The 15569-nt window shown below is 41.1% G+C and overlaps 1 protein-coding gene across 1 annotated transcript in view; it reads left to right on the top strand.

Moving 5' to 3' along the window:
- The window catches only part of rgl2 (ral guanine nucleotide dissociation stimulator-like 2), a 170086-nt gene that overhangs the window by 89430 nt on the left and 65087 nt on the right, over window positions 1-15569 (top strand). The window contains exon 6 of the mRNA XM_034174274.1: window positions 4544-4710. Coding sequence (XP_034030165.1) covers window positions 4544-4710 — 167 coding nt within the window. The remainder of the gene's footprint in view (window positions 1-4543; window positions 4711-15569) is intronic.

Below are 15569 nucleotides of genomic sequence, written 5' to 3' on the forward strand. Positions count from 1 at the left end.
CTAGTAATGAGGTTTGAGATTGCATCCAACTCTCATTCATGCCTTTCCAAGCTTGTGTCCATGTGTACCCTTATAATCACGACTGAGCATTTTGGCTTTGCTGAAACAGAAACACAACATACTGATTAGAACAGGGCCGATTGGCTGATCTATACAACATATCACACAAAAAACTATCGCAGTAGAGTCATAAAACTTTGTGTTTGGGAGTAGATTGGATGGACTCTAAATGTTGCTGGTGAGTATTGTGGTTTTATTGCCATATATGTTGGCAGTTTTTGGTTAGATGTGTAATGTTATCTTGGAAGTACAACCAACATGCAGCACTTTTTTTTTTTTGATGATAGCGCTAGTAAGAAGTGCTCATCAGCACCTGACAGGACAAGAAAACATGAAATCACATTGTATTATGTGCAATAGAATTAAAGCCAACTCTGGGTCAGCTTTGATCCATAGATTATATCTCAGGTTATATTATTCCCATGCAAACAGGGACATCAGTAATATTCTCTGAAAAGGAGTTTTCTGCTGTTTATCTCTATTATGGAGGTGTTTTAAGAGGCATTTTGAAGACAGTCACCGTGTATGAAGCAGAGTTTTACATTCACAACTGAGTTTTACTCACATAGAATTTCTGTATCAATCTCTTCCCACTTCACGGCTACAAAATCATGTGATCATGTTCATGTCAGTGCCTCACCTTTGTGCATTCCCTCACTGTACATCTTTGGATCACCTGCTCTACTTATGGCACATGAACAGAGCACGGTGTTGGTGTGAGAGCTGTTTGTTTGTTGGTGTTGTTGACCACGTTGTTAGGTGCACAAACTATTCCAAAATACAAAATTCACTTCTCACTGGGTGTGCTATGGAGAGCAAGAAACAGAGGAGTGTGCGTAAATGTCACAGCCCACATAAGCAAGTGTATTTTCATGCAACATTCATCCGATAGCTTTACAAGCATCGAAGGAAGTCAGTGAATGGCTCATGTTTTGGTTGAGGGTTCAGCCTGTTCGCGCACGAGCATTAAAAGGTGATTAACAACTAAAAATCTTCATAATGTACCTTAAATAGTACATTACCTTAAATTAATGAGACGGCTACCAAGCTGTCTATCCTAGCACAGTTCCTAATAGCGCCTTCTCCTGTTAGCTTATCTAGTTAGCATGTAGCTGGCTTAAAAATGTTCTTGAGCTTATTTTTGTCAGGATGGGGCACAAACCAGGTGGACACAAATGCAAACTCACAGCAGGTGCAGTTAGAATTAGGTTTAATCGTTGAAGAAGGCAGGGATTCAGTTCACAGGTGGTCCAGCAATGAGGCAAAGGTACCGACAGACGTGAGGCTGAGGCTTGATCGAAAAAACAGGCTGAGGTCAAAATACAAAGCGTGGTGGCAATCAAAGGCAGAGACAAAAACGTGGTCAAGGACAAAACAAGGTCTAATACTGGCAGGCTGAATACAAGACAAAATGAGGCAGGAAATGACAGCTGTAAAGTGAAAGACATTCAACAATCGAGCAAGGGACTGTGAGACTGTGAGGGCTTAAATAACTGGTGGTGTGATTAGTGAAATGAGATGCAAGTGTCGGTGAAGGTTCTGGAAGGCGGTGTGACTACAGATGAAGATTAGTGAACCTCCTGTGTTTGGTCATGTTGGCATCTTTTAACATACAAACATAAATAAATAAATGAATAAAGGCTGATAGGCTGATCAAGTTGTGTCCATAGGCTTGCTGCTAAATGCTGGGTCATGGCATTACAGTAGAAGTCTTTCAGAAAGCGCTGTAACTGGGTTTAAGGATATGATTCCTTCTTTATGTTCTCCAATGCCATATACCAACACAGGGCAGAGTAGCTACCTAAACTCTGTGAGTGAGATAGATTATCTCGTCAGTAGTTTTATATCCTCATTGAGGACAACTTTGGATGCTGTAGCTCCTCTGAAAAAGAGAGCCTTAAATCAGAAGTGCCTGACTCCTTGGTATAACTCACAAACTTGCAGCTTAAAGCAGATAACCCGTACGTTGGAGAGGAAATGGCATCTCACTAATTTAGAAGATCTTCACTTAGCCTGGAAAAACAGTCTGTTGCTCTATAAAAAAGCACTCCGTAAAGCTAGGACATCTTACTACTCATCACTAATTGAAGAAAATAAGAACAACCCCAGGTTTCTTTTCAGCACTGTAGCCAGGCTGACAAAGAGTCAGGGCTCTATTGAGCCGAGTATTCCTTTAACTTTAACTAGTAATGACTTCATGACTTTCTTTGCTAATAAAATTTTAACTATTAGAGAAAAAATTACTCATAACCATCCCAAAGACATATTGTTCTCTTTGGCTGCTTTCAGTGATGCCGGTATTTGGTTAGACTCTTTCTCTCCGATTGTTCTGTCTGAGTTATTTTCGTTAGTTACTTCCTCCAAACCATCAACATGTCTATTAGACCCCATTCCTACCAGGCTGCTCAAGGAAGCCCTACCATTAATTAATGCTTTGATCTTAAATATGATCAATCTGTCTTTATTAGTTGGCTATGTACCACAGGCTTTTAAGGTGGCAGTAATTAAACCATTACTTAAAAGCCATCACTTGACCCAGCTATCTTAGCTAATTATAGGCCAATCTCCAGCCTTCCTTTTCTCTCAAAAATTCTTGAAAGGGTAGTTGTAAAACAGCTAACTGATCATCTGCAGAGGAATGGTCTATTTGAAGAGTTTCAGTCAGGGTTTAGAATTCATCATAGTACAGAAACAGCATTAGTGAAGGTTACAAATGATCTTCTTATGGCCTCAGACAGTGGACTCATCTCTGTGCTTGTTCTGTTAGACCTCAGTGCTGCTTTTGATACTGTTGACCATAAAATTTTATTACAGAGATTAGAGCATGCCATAGGTATTAAAGGCACTGCGCTGCGGTGGTTTGAATCATATTTATCTAATAGATTACAATTTGTTCATGTAAATGGGGAATCGTCTTCACAGACTAAGGTTAATTATGGAGTTCCACAAGGTTCTGTGCTAGGACCAATTTTATTCACTTGATACATGCTTCCCTTAGGCAGTATTATTAGACAGCATTGCTTAAATTTTCATTGTTACGCAGATGATACCCAGCTTTATCTATCCATGAAGCCAGAGGACACACACCAATTAGCTAAACTGCAGGATTGTCTTACAGACATAAAGACATGGATGACTTCTAATTTCCTGCTTTTAAACTCAGATAAAACTGAAGGTATTGTACTTGGCCCCACAAATCTTAGAAACATGGTGTCTAACCAGATCCTTACTCTGGATGGCATTACCCTGACCTCTAGTAATATTGTGAGAAATCTTGGAGTCATTTTTGATCAGGATATGTCATTCAATGCACATATTAAACAAATATGTAGGACTGCTTTTTTGCATTTGCGCAATATCTCTAAAATTAGAAAGGTCTTGTCTCAGAGTGATGCTGAAAAAGTAATTCATGCATTTATTTCCTCTCGGCTGGACTATTGTAATTCATTATTATCAGGTTGTCCTAAAAGTTCCCTGAAAAGCCTTCAGTTAATTCAAAATGCTGCAGCTAGAGTACTGACAGGGACTAGAAGGGGAGAGCATATCTCACCCATATTGGCCTCTCTTCATTGGCTTCCTGTTAATTCTAGAATAGAATTTAAAATTCTTCTTCTTACTTTTAAGGTTTTGAATAATCAGGTCCCATCTTATCTTAGGGACCTCATAGTACCATATCACCCCAATAGAGCGCTTCGCTCTCAGACTGCAGGCTTACTTGTAGTTCCTAGGGTTTGTAAGAGTAGAATGGGAGGCAGAGCCTTCAGCTTTCAGGCTCCTCTCCTCTGGAACCAGCTCCCAATTCGGATCAGGGAGACAGACACCCTCTCTACTTTTAAGATTAGGCTTAAAACTTTCCTTTTTGCTAAAGCTTATAGTTAGGGCTGGATCAGGTGACCCTGAACCATCCCTTAGTTATGCTGCTATAGACTTAGACTGCTGTGGGGTTCCCATGATGCACCCAGTGTTTCTTTCTCTTTTTGCTCTTTATGCACCACTCTGCATTTAATCATTAGTGATTGATCTCTGCTCCCCTCCACAGCATGTCTTTTTCCTGGTTCTCTCCCTCAGCCCCAACCAGTCCCAGCAGAAGACTGCCCCTCCCTGAGCCTGGTTCTGCTGGAGGTTTCTTCCTGTTAAAAGGGAGTTTTTCCTTCCCACTGTCGCCAAGTGCTTGCTCACAGGGGGTTGTTTTGACCGTTGGGGTTTTTCCGTAATTATTGTATGGCTTTGCCTTACAATATAAAGCGCCTTGGGGCAACTGTTTGTTGTGATTTGACGCTATATAAATAAAATTGATTTGATTTGATTTGATTTGATTTGATGGCATCCACTGGAGGTCACAGTTGCTTGCTTAATGTGCAGTTGTAACATCAGATACATCACTTGGATACAATCATTCCCTCCACAGTGACAACATTTACAACATTTGCAACATTTACATTTTTTTTCATGTCTTGATATTTTCTTTCCTGCCTCCCTCCAGTTAGTGGCTTCTCGCTCCCAGTGTGTGAAAGCAGGAACTGAGGAGAAACTGGTGCTCCATCTCCTCCACTCCTTTACTATGGGAGACTCCTCCTTCATCACCATCTTCTTCTCCACCTATCGTTCCTTCACTTCCACTGATCGAGTGCTGGACATTCTGACAGACAGGTAGGCAAGAGATGCACATCTGCTCAATTTGACTTTTCTTCAACAGAGAATTTAGGAGACAATTAAGTAAATGTGGTGTGGACATTGTGTGTTGGGTTGTTTTATATTTAAATTTGTTTGCAGTATTTTGTCTACCTGGTTTACATAGATGGAGGAGCAAAATTTATATGAGCGAAACGCCACACAAGCGGCACAAGCTCGCTCACGGTACAGGAGTCCCAAACAGGAAGTGCCAAATTTTGAGCCCACAGTGACACAGGAAATGTTAAATGTTTAACACTTCCTGGATTGACAGTAGAGGAGATCTCATGGGATCTCACAGGATGTGAGGTGCAAATAAAGAAAAATGCTTAACATGGGGGGGGGGTTAGAGTGCCATAGTTAGGGAGTCAGGGGGAGCTAAGGTTTTTAGCCATGCTAATGCTCCCCAGAAGCATTTACTGAAAAAAATTCTGAAGGACATAAATGATGGAAACGACTGATCTGCTGTGGCGACCCATAACGGGAACAGCTGAAAGAAAAAGAAGAAGGACATAAATGACATGGTGAGATGCTGAAGAGCCAAAATTCAGAATGGCAATCAGTTTCACAAAAACATCAACACTTTTACTTAACCTGTCATCAGCTACTGGTACTGCAGTACACGTTTAATTGCTGTGTGGCATTATTGAGATCTGTCATAGCTGCTCAGAGCTCCACTGTGTGGAAATGGCTTAGTCAACATGAAACATGCTGATCAACCTGACTGGGCCAGGAGTCTCTCTTTTTCTAGATTCCCTCTAGGTGGTACTGGATTATCCAAACAGATGAAGCCACCTACATCAAACTCAGCACAGTTTAACTGTGTTAAAAGTTATTGATGTAGCAGATATAAATACTTAAAATTTGTCCACAGGCCACAATACATTTTTTAAATTTGTTTTAGGGGAAAAAAAAACATTTCTGAGTGCCATATTTGTCCTTTCATGCATTTAGTTTAGTAGCAAATGAAGCAGTACTGTAATACCATACAGAAACAAAGTGGCAGAATTGTATTTTTGTGAGAGTAAGCCCCTTGAAATGTGGCATCTTGTTTTCTAGGGGATCTCTGAAATGCTTTCCAGCTTTCCCTCATGCACTTTCCTTCTTTCCTTTCAATGACAAACAGCAGTGTAGGTTTCCATTTCCTGACCATTTGGTCAGAAACACCCTTGGCCACAGTATGACCCACAAGTGGGCGTGTCACCAAGCTTCCAGCAAAAACCGTTTCCACAGGATGCGGAAAAAAAAAATTCACCATCCTGCTTTCTCTCAGAGCAACAGAGTATGTAGCTGAAATTAATTAAATATAATCCTCTGATGTGCCTCCATAAAATAATATCACTGTTGTATAATGGAAAAGTTTCTTTATCATAAGCACATTTTTGAAAGTTTTGAAGATAATTACTAATCTTAAAGTAGAATCTAATATTGTGGTAACCTTTTGCAGTGTGTGGACAGTAAATCAATCAATTGATCATTTATTTCTATGGCCCTTTACAGCAGCCAGATGGTGTCCAAAGTGATTTACAGTAAAATCAAATAGCAGGAATTCACAAAAATAAAAGCATACAACAGAGTTACATAAAAACAAAACATTTCACAGCACCACTAGATTTTAAAAGCCAGTGGAAATAAGTCTTGAGCTTTCATTTAAAAAGTGCTAGGTCAGAAACAGTACATAAATCAGGAGGTAACTTGTTCCACAGTCTGGTGCCAGCTACCGCAAAAACACGATCACCTCAGAGTTTGTATTTTGACCTCGGAACATCAAAGTAAAGCCGACCAGACGCCCGTAATGTCCTACTGTACATGCGGAGAGCTAAAATTTCAGACAAGTAGGAAGGTGCAAGGTCATTAATAGCTTTAAAAACAAACATTAAAATCTTAAAATCAATTCTAAAATAAACTGGAAGCCAGTGGAGCGAGTAGAGTACAGCCGTAATATGCTCACTTCTGGAAGTGTTTGTTAAAAGACAAGCAGCAGCATTTTGCACAAACAAAGGGACAGCTCAGTGAAAATGAACTGTCACCATTACAGTCAGCATCATTGGAGCCTTCAATAAGATTAAAGAGGTCAACTGACACAGCTTCTTAACAAGTTCATATAGGACAACAGGTTTTTTTTACTATTATTATACAGATTACAGTCATAACTTCAGTCAAAAGGAAAGCTTTACTTCACTGCATTATATTTGGTGGTGTAGCTCTGTTCTGGAAGTGCTGGAGTGGAGGCAGCAGTTATGCTGTGCCAGCTGAGGATGTTTGAATGGATAAGGTGCTTTATGAGGGATGTGTCAACTGAAAGGGCACGAGGTAGTCAGTTGAGCCGTCATCCGTTGTGGGCCGAGCTTGACTTTGTGGCCTCTCTGAATGAGCATTATGCAGAGTATGTGGCTGTGTGGCAGTGAGCCAGTTCACTTACTGACCTCCACTGAAAGAACCAACAGGAGTCCAGATGTGGGCTTCTGTAACATATGGTACACAAGTCCAAACTGAGTTGTTTCAGGGCTATATTTTGCTTGTACCAGGAGAATTTAGAATGCACATTCATAGAATGCTGAGACTTTGTACATGTTTGGTATGAAACCCCACAAATATGTAATTGTGAAAGGCTATTTAAAAACTGATTTTGAAAATATGTTCACCTTAAGATGTGGAAAAAAGGGGTTAAACCTGTTGGATTTATGTTCTGATTTCTTTTGAAAAGTAAATTTATGGAAACAAAATTTTCTTCTGCCAGTAATGCTGGTTCTGTTGGCCCAAATTCAGGAAGCTTTAAATGAGTCATGAATAATTGATTTATTAAATAATTGAAAATAAAAATGGCAAATTTGAAAAACGTATAGATCGATTGGCCTCAAAACTCTGTTATTAAAATAAGAGAGCATAGACAACAGCATTAAATTACCCCAAATAAAGCAAGAAAACAAAACGATCAACTAGAAGGCACTCGGAGAGCACATACCTCCGCCAAGGCCACATATTGCTTAAAACCTCTTCTGAATATTGAATCCAAAATGTGTTCCAGATCCAACTCAAAATAAAGTCCTTCATTTTCTGGGACATTGTCCATCTCCTCACCAGATTTCATGAACATTGTCTCAAAACAGTTTGAGCTAAACTTTGCTATGTGCCAAACATTCTTCTGGATCTCAGTTCCAGAATATATTATTCTGGATCACCTCCAGTGACTTTTGCTAACAAACAAATAGACAAACTCAAGGGGCAACATTACCTCCCAGGCAGAGGTATTGCAGAAAGCTAAACCTATGGTGAGTACAAGGGCTGCCACAAATGGTTATTTTGGTAATCGACTAGTCGCTGATTATTTTTTGGATTAGTCGAGTAATCACATCATACATAAATTGCAGTTTAATACACCAGCATGCAGCTGCTCTTATATAACCATCATTAGCTTCAAGCTTGAAGTGTTTAAGGTATGTGCTAACTAAAAATAAAGACAATTAAGATGATAGTCCATTCAACTTTTACTTGGTAACAGAGTTGTTCATTGAAGAGGAATGTATTTTTTAGCACTGGAACATAGCATAATAAATTATTAGCATTATCACATTTCCTATTCAAACATGACATCGCTGTTATAATGTTACAGCAAACTTATGTGTGCTAAGGCTAATGAAATCATCATCTTTAATGTTAGCATTTACAGCTACGTAAGTAACTCACACTCTCACAAGCACCATTAGCTTAGCTTATGGCAAGCTAAAAGTGGACGCTCTCGTTATGGCCGAACAACTGTCCAGTTTCTGGGTATTCTGTGTTAGTACGCATGGGCGGCCGATGTGCTTGATGAATTCCTGCGCAAAAAGTAGTTCCCAGATAATTGTGATATATTCCTGTGAGATAATATCTCATTTAAATTAATTCTAAAATCTACCAGTAATAAAATTATAAAGAGAACTGAAGTTTTAAGAGTGGCCATAATAAATATTTAAGAAAGTTAAAGTTTATGAGCAACTTCACCTGTTTTATCGCTCAAGTACATTGTAAACATTGACATGATGGAGTTTGATGCGGAAGAGTTCAGAAAGATACGACTGGAATGTTTTGATTACCATTTACAGTTGGCGATGAAAGACTTGGGTGTTAACTTCGTGTTAAAGTCAGAACAAGAACCTGCACATCTGGGAAGAGACACATTCTGTGTGTTGTCACTCCAACGAGAGCGGCACGCTGTGTTGTGAAGGTGTAGGAACACGGACCCACAACAGGGGGTGTTAAATGAACAGGCAATGGATAAGCCAAACAGTAACAATTTAATGTTGTAGTGCACAACGAAATACAGACAATCACAGTTTCGGTACCACCAAATTACAGATTTGAGTGACGTGTGGGCAGGCTTGAGGATAGGAGACATCCGTCCTGAGCCGAGCCGGATCCCACACGGCCTTCACCGCCAACGGATCTGAAGAACACCGGAGCCGCCAAGTCCTGGGTCCCCAGGTGGTCACCGTCTCCCGCTGTCAGACCTGGTACTGCTGGCAGAGAACAGAAAAACAGTATTGATGAGTGTGAGTTCGCACACTCAGTAATCCCACAGTCTGTATTCTTTTGGGAGGGAGCACCTCCACCTCCAATCACACACTCGTGCAGCTCCTGTCTAACCACTTATCTGGATGGAGTGTGGAGCGAAGCCGTCGCTGATCACACCTAACGCCAATCCAACGGATAAGGAACACCACAGGAATACGGCTGCAAAAAGAGTCCAGACTATAATGCAGTTTCACATTCAGCAGAGAAATTACCTCTTCTCCTCTTGCTTGCCTCTACTGGTGGTTGGCTCTCACTGCGGTATTGTATCACTTCCTGTTCCGGAGCACAGCGGTGTTTTTCTGTATCTGTTAGCTGTTTAATCTGCGCAGTTAGATTGATCTAGTTATCTAGATTACGATTTGTTTCCCAGTGTAATCTTTACGTGCCTTAACTAAAGCACTCCTTCTGCTGAATCACCTCTAAATTATTTACACATTATTCACTTTGCGTGTTTTTAGGAATCCGCTAGGTTAGCGTAGCTACTAGCTCTTAGCCGATTTAGCATGGCGGCTTCTCCTGTCTCTCCCGCACTTTTCTGCTCTGGGTGTGAAATGTTTAGTTATTCCTCGGCCTCCTTTAGCAGTAACGGTACTTGTAATAAGTGTAGCTTATTTGTAGCTTTGGAGGCCAGGCTGGACGAATTGGAGACTCAGCTCCGCACCGTGGAAAATTCTACAGCTAGCCAGGCCCCTGTAGTCGGTGCGGACCAAGGTAGCTTAGCCGCCGTTAGTTCCCCCTTGGCAGATCCCAGGCAGCCGGGAAAGCAGGCCGACTGGGTGACTGTGAGGAGGAAGCGTAGCCCTAAACAGAAGCCCCGTGCACACCGCCAACCCATTCACATCTCTAACCGTTTTTCCCCACTCGACGACACACCCGCCGAGGATCAAACTCTGGTTATTGGCGACTCTGTTTTGAGAAATGTGAAGTTAGCGACACCAGCAACCATAGTCAATTGTCTTCCGGGGGCCAGAGCAGGCGACATTGAAGGAAATTTGAAACTGCTGGCTAAGGCTAAGCGTAAATTTGGTAAGATTGTAATTCATGTCGGCAGTAATGACACCCGGTTACGCCAATCGGAGGTCACTAAAATTAACATTAAATCGGTGTGTAACTTTGCAAAAACAATGTCGGACTCTGTAGTTTTCTCTGGGCCCCTCCCCAATCGGACCGGGAGTGACATGTTTAGCCGCATGTTCTCCTTGAATTGCTGTCTGTCTGAGTGGTGTCCAAAAAATGAGGTGGGCTTCATCGATAATTGGCAAAGCTTCTGGGGAAAACCTGGTCTTGTTAGGAGAGACGGCATCCATCCCACTTCGGATGGAGCAGCTCTCATTTCTAGAAATCTGGCCAATTTTCTTAAATCCTCCAAACCGTGACTCTCCAGGGTTGGGACCAGGAAGCAGAGTTGTAGTCTTACACACCTCTCTGCAGCTTCTCTCCCCCCTGCCATCCCCTCATTACCCCATCCCCGTAGAGACGGTGCCTGCTCCCAGACCACCAATAACCAGCAAAAATCTATTTAAGCATAAAAATTCAAAAGAAAAAATAATATAGCACCTTCAACTGCACCACAGACTAAAACAGTTAAATGTGGTCTATTAAACATTAGGTCTCTCTCTTCTAAGTCCCTGTTGGTAAATGATATAATAATTGATCACATATTGATTTATTCTGCCTTACAGAAACCTGGTTACAGCAGGATGAATATGTTAGTTTAAATGAGTCAACACCCCCGAGTCACACTAACTGTCAGAATGCTCGTAGCACGGGCCGAGGCGGAGGATTAGCAGCAATCTTCCATTCCAGCTTATTAATTAATCAAAAACCCAGACAGAGCTTTAATTCATTTGAAAGCTTGTCTCTTAGTCTTGTCCATCCAAATTGGAAGTCCCAAAAACCAGTTTTATTTGTTATTATCTATCGTCCACCTGGTCGTTACTGTGAGTTTCTCTGTGAATTTTCAGACCTTTTGTCTGACTTAGTGCTTAGCTCAGATAAGATAATTATAGTGGGCGATTTTAACATCCACACAGATGCTGAGAATGACAGCCTCAACACTGCATTTAATCTATTATTAGACTCTATTGGCTTTGCTCAAAAAGTAATGAGTCCACCCACCACTTTAATCATATCTTAGATCTTGTTCTGACTTATGGTATGGAAATAGAAGACTTAACAGTATTCCCTGAAAACTCCCTTCTGTCTGATCATTTCTTAATAACATTTACATTTACTCTGATGGACTACCCAGCAGTGGGGAATAAGTTTCATTACACTAGAAGTCTTTCAGAAAGCGCTGTAACTAGTTTTAAGGATATGATTCCTTCTTTATGTTCTCTAATGCCATATACCAACACAGTGCAGAGTAGCTACCTAAACTCTGTAAGGGAGATAGAGTATCTCGTCAATAGTTTTACATCCTCATTGAAGACAACTTTGGATGCTGTAGCTCCTCTGAAAAAGAGAGCTTTAAATCAGAAGTGTCTGACTCCGTGGTATAACTCACAAACTCGTAGCTTAAAGCAGATAACCCGTAAGTTGGAGAGGAAATTGCGTCTCACTAATTTAGAAGATCTTCACTTAGCCTGGAAAAAGAGTCTGTTGCTCTATAAAAAAGCCCTCCGTAAAGCTAGGACATCTTTCTACTCATCACTAATTGAAGAAAATAAGAACAACCCCAGGTTTCTTTTCAGCACTGTAGCCAGGCTGACAAAGAGTCAGAGCTCTATTGAGCTGAGTATTCCATTAACTTTAACTAGTAATGACTTCATGACTTTCTTTGCTAACAAAATTTTAACTATTAGAGAAAAAATTACTCATAACCATCCCAAAGACATATCGTTATCTTTGGCTGCTTTCAGTGATGCCGGTATTTGGTTAGACTCTTTCTCTCCGATTGTTCTGTCTGAGTTATTTTCATTAGTTACTTCATCCAAACCATCAACATGTTTATTAGACCCCATTCCTACCAGGCTGCTCAAGGAAGCCCTACCATTATTTAATGCTTCGATCTTAAATATGATCAATCTATCTTTGTTAGTTGGCTATGTACCACAGGCTTTTAAGGTGGCAGTAATTAAACCATTACTTAAAAAGCCATCACTTGACCCAGCTATCTTAGCTAATATAGGCCATCTTCAACCTTCCTTTTCTCTCAAAAATTCTTGAAAGGGTAGTTGTAAAACAGCTAACTGATCATCTGCAGAGGAATGGTCTATTTGAAGAGTTTCAGTCAGGTTTTAGAATTCATCATAGTACAGAAACAGCATTAGTGAAGGTTACAAACGATCTTCTTATGGCCTCGGACAGTGGACTCATCTCTGTGCTTGTTCTGTTAGACCTCAGTGCTGCTTTTGATACTGTTGACCATAAAATTTTATTACAGAGATTAGAGCATGCCATAGGTATTAAAGGCACTGCGCTGCGGTGGTTTGAATCATATTTGTCTAATAGATTACAATTTGTTCATGTAAATGGGGAATCTTCTTCACAGACTAAAGTTAATTATGGAGTTCCATAAGGTTCTGTGCTAGGACCAATTTTATTCACTTTATACATGCTTCCCTTAGGCAGTATTATTAGACGGTATTGCTTAAATTTTCATTGTTACGCAGATGATACCCGCTTTATCTATCCATGAAGCCAGAGGACACACACCAATTAGCTAAACTGCAGGATTGTCTTACAGACATAAAGACATGGATGACCTCTAATTTCCTGCTTTTAAACTCAGATAAAACTGAAGTTATTGTACTTGGCCCCACAAATCTTAGAAACATGGTGTCTAACCAGATCCTTACTCTGGATGGCATTACCCTGACCTCTAGTAATACTGTGAGAAATCTTGGAGTCATTTTTGATCAGGATATGTCATTCAAAGCGCATATTAAACAAATATGTAGGACTGCTTTTTGCATTTACGCAATATCTCTAAAATCAGAAAGGTCTTGTCTCAGAGTGATGCTGAAAAACTAATTCATGCATTTATTTCCTCTAGGCTGGACTATTGTAATTCATTATTATCAGGTTGTCCTAAAAGTTCCCTGAAAAGCCTTCAGTTAATTCAAAATGCTGCAGCTAGAGTACTGACGGGGACTAGAAGGAGAGAGCATATCTCACCCATATTGGCCTCTCTTCATTGGCTTCCTGTTAATTCTAGAATAGAATTTAAATTCTTCTTCTTACTTATAAGGTTTTGAATAATCAGGTCCCATCTTATCTTAGGGACCTCGTAGTACCATATCACCCCAATAGAGCGCTTCGCTCTCAGACTGCAGGCTTACTTGTAGTTCCTAGGGTTTTGTAAGAGTAGAATGGGAGGCAGAGCCTTCAGCTTTCAGGCTCCTCTCCTGTGGAACCAGCTCCCAATTCAGATCAGGGAGACAGACACCCTCTCTACTTTTAAGATTAGGCTTAAACTTTCCTTTTTGCTAAAGCTTATAGTTAGGCTGGATCAGGTGACCCTGAACCATCCCTTAGTTATGCTGCTATAGACGTAGACTGCTGGGGGGTTCCCATGATGCACTGTTTCTTTCTCTTTTTGCTCTGTATGCACCACTCTGCATTTAATCATTAGTGATCGATCTCTGCTCCCCTCCACAGCATGTCTTTTTCCTGGTTCTCTCCCTCAGCCCCAACCAGTCCCAGCAGAAGACTGCCCCTCCCTGAGCCTGGTTCTGCTGGAGGTTTCTTCCTGTTAAAAGGGATGTTTTTCCTTCCCACTGTAGCCAAGTGCTTGCTCACAGGGGGTCGTTTGACCGTTGGGGTTTTACTAATTATGTATGGCCTTGCCTTACAATATAAAGCGCCTTGGGGGCAACTGTTTGTTGTGATTTGGCGCTATATAAAAAATGATTGAAAATTGATTGATTGATTGATAGCTGATTTCTCGGCGGGGAGGTGGAGTTGCAGTCCAGCCTTATGGTGATGTGATGTGGATGAGTGACAGCTGGTGCTGATAACGAGTGTCAGCTGTCACTCCTGGTTGCTATGACGCCTCTCATGCTTGAAGCCCGCACTTCAAGCCAGGGCGCCATCTGGTGGTGGTGGGCCGCAGTACATCCTCTTCAGCGGCCCACACAAACACGCTGAGCAGGGTGGCGAAAGTAGTCCGGCGAGCTCAACCTGTGGGTGCGAGCTATCCCACAATGCTAAAAAAGCAGAGATGCCGGTCCAGTGAGAGCGGCACTCCTGAGCAGATTGGATCACTATAGACGTAATGTTCGAGGCTAACCAGCCAGTTAGCTTACGAGATGACTGTCTCACTACCGTCAGAATCAGCCACAATGTGTTTCTTCTCAGATGCTCCTGAATCACCGTGTACTGCATAGAAGGAAAGTTCTGCCTTGCAGATTTTGCCATTGCATGTTTTTTTCTCTTTAATTTGGTTGAAATGCTCCCCAATGTTTAAGGTTCATTGCCGGCAAACCATGAATTGTATTGGGGATAACTTTTCCGGTGACATCACAGCTGACCCGGATTACCACTAATGCTCATGTGCGTCAAGGACAGAAAGGCAGTGGAAGATACAGCAGCAGTTTTGAGAGGAAAAACAAAGCTTAACACAAATAAAAATTACGTTAATTATTAAATTAGTCACCGAGTATTTGATAGTCGCCATAGTCAGACTAGTCAACTAATTGTGGCAGGCCCTAGTGAGCACAGCCACAGTTTACATAGGCAGGATAAAACACACAGGTGAGGCAATGGACAAAGTCATGGGTGGATGTTTTGTGGTAGTCACAAATTACAGTATTGTGCGTTGGTTGATGACGCACTAAAGTGAGGGGAAACCAGAAGGCAGGTGAATAACAACCTGACGTGGTAACTGATGACCCATGACCTCTGTCACTTTGTCCTAACTCATTCCCTCAGTTCCCAGATACTGATCAGCAGCCTTGACAGTGGTCTAAAACATTATCTGTCCTTCTTCTTCTTCTTGTGGCCTGACCAGAACAGTTGTACAGTTCATGAAATTCAGTAAGGTATCGTCTTCCAATTCTAAGGTAGAACTCTACTACTCTATACTAATGTATATCTAATATCTAAAAAAAAAGGAAGAGTAGAATAGACGAGTAGAATAGAGTAGAGTAGAGACACTTAGGTGCCTGGTCTTGAGACCAGGGATGGTATGTTGAAAAGCTTTTTATCCCATGGCAACTCTCCCTACCCACCCAAGCAGCTCAAGAAAATGGACATCATGTATATAAGTGATATTTACACAATCGGGGTAATAAACAGCATATACAAGAAATATAGTTACTACATAATATTATAGGAGTTAG

Source organism: Thalassophryne amazonica, chromosome 7 (genome assembly GCF_902500255.1).
Source record: "Thalassophryne amazonica chromosome 7, fThaAma1.1, whole genome shotgun sequence".
Classification (NCBI taxonomy): Eukaryota; Metazoa; Chordata; class Actinopteri; order Batrachoidiformes; family Batrachoididae; genus Thalassophryne; species Thalassophryne amazonica.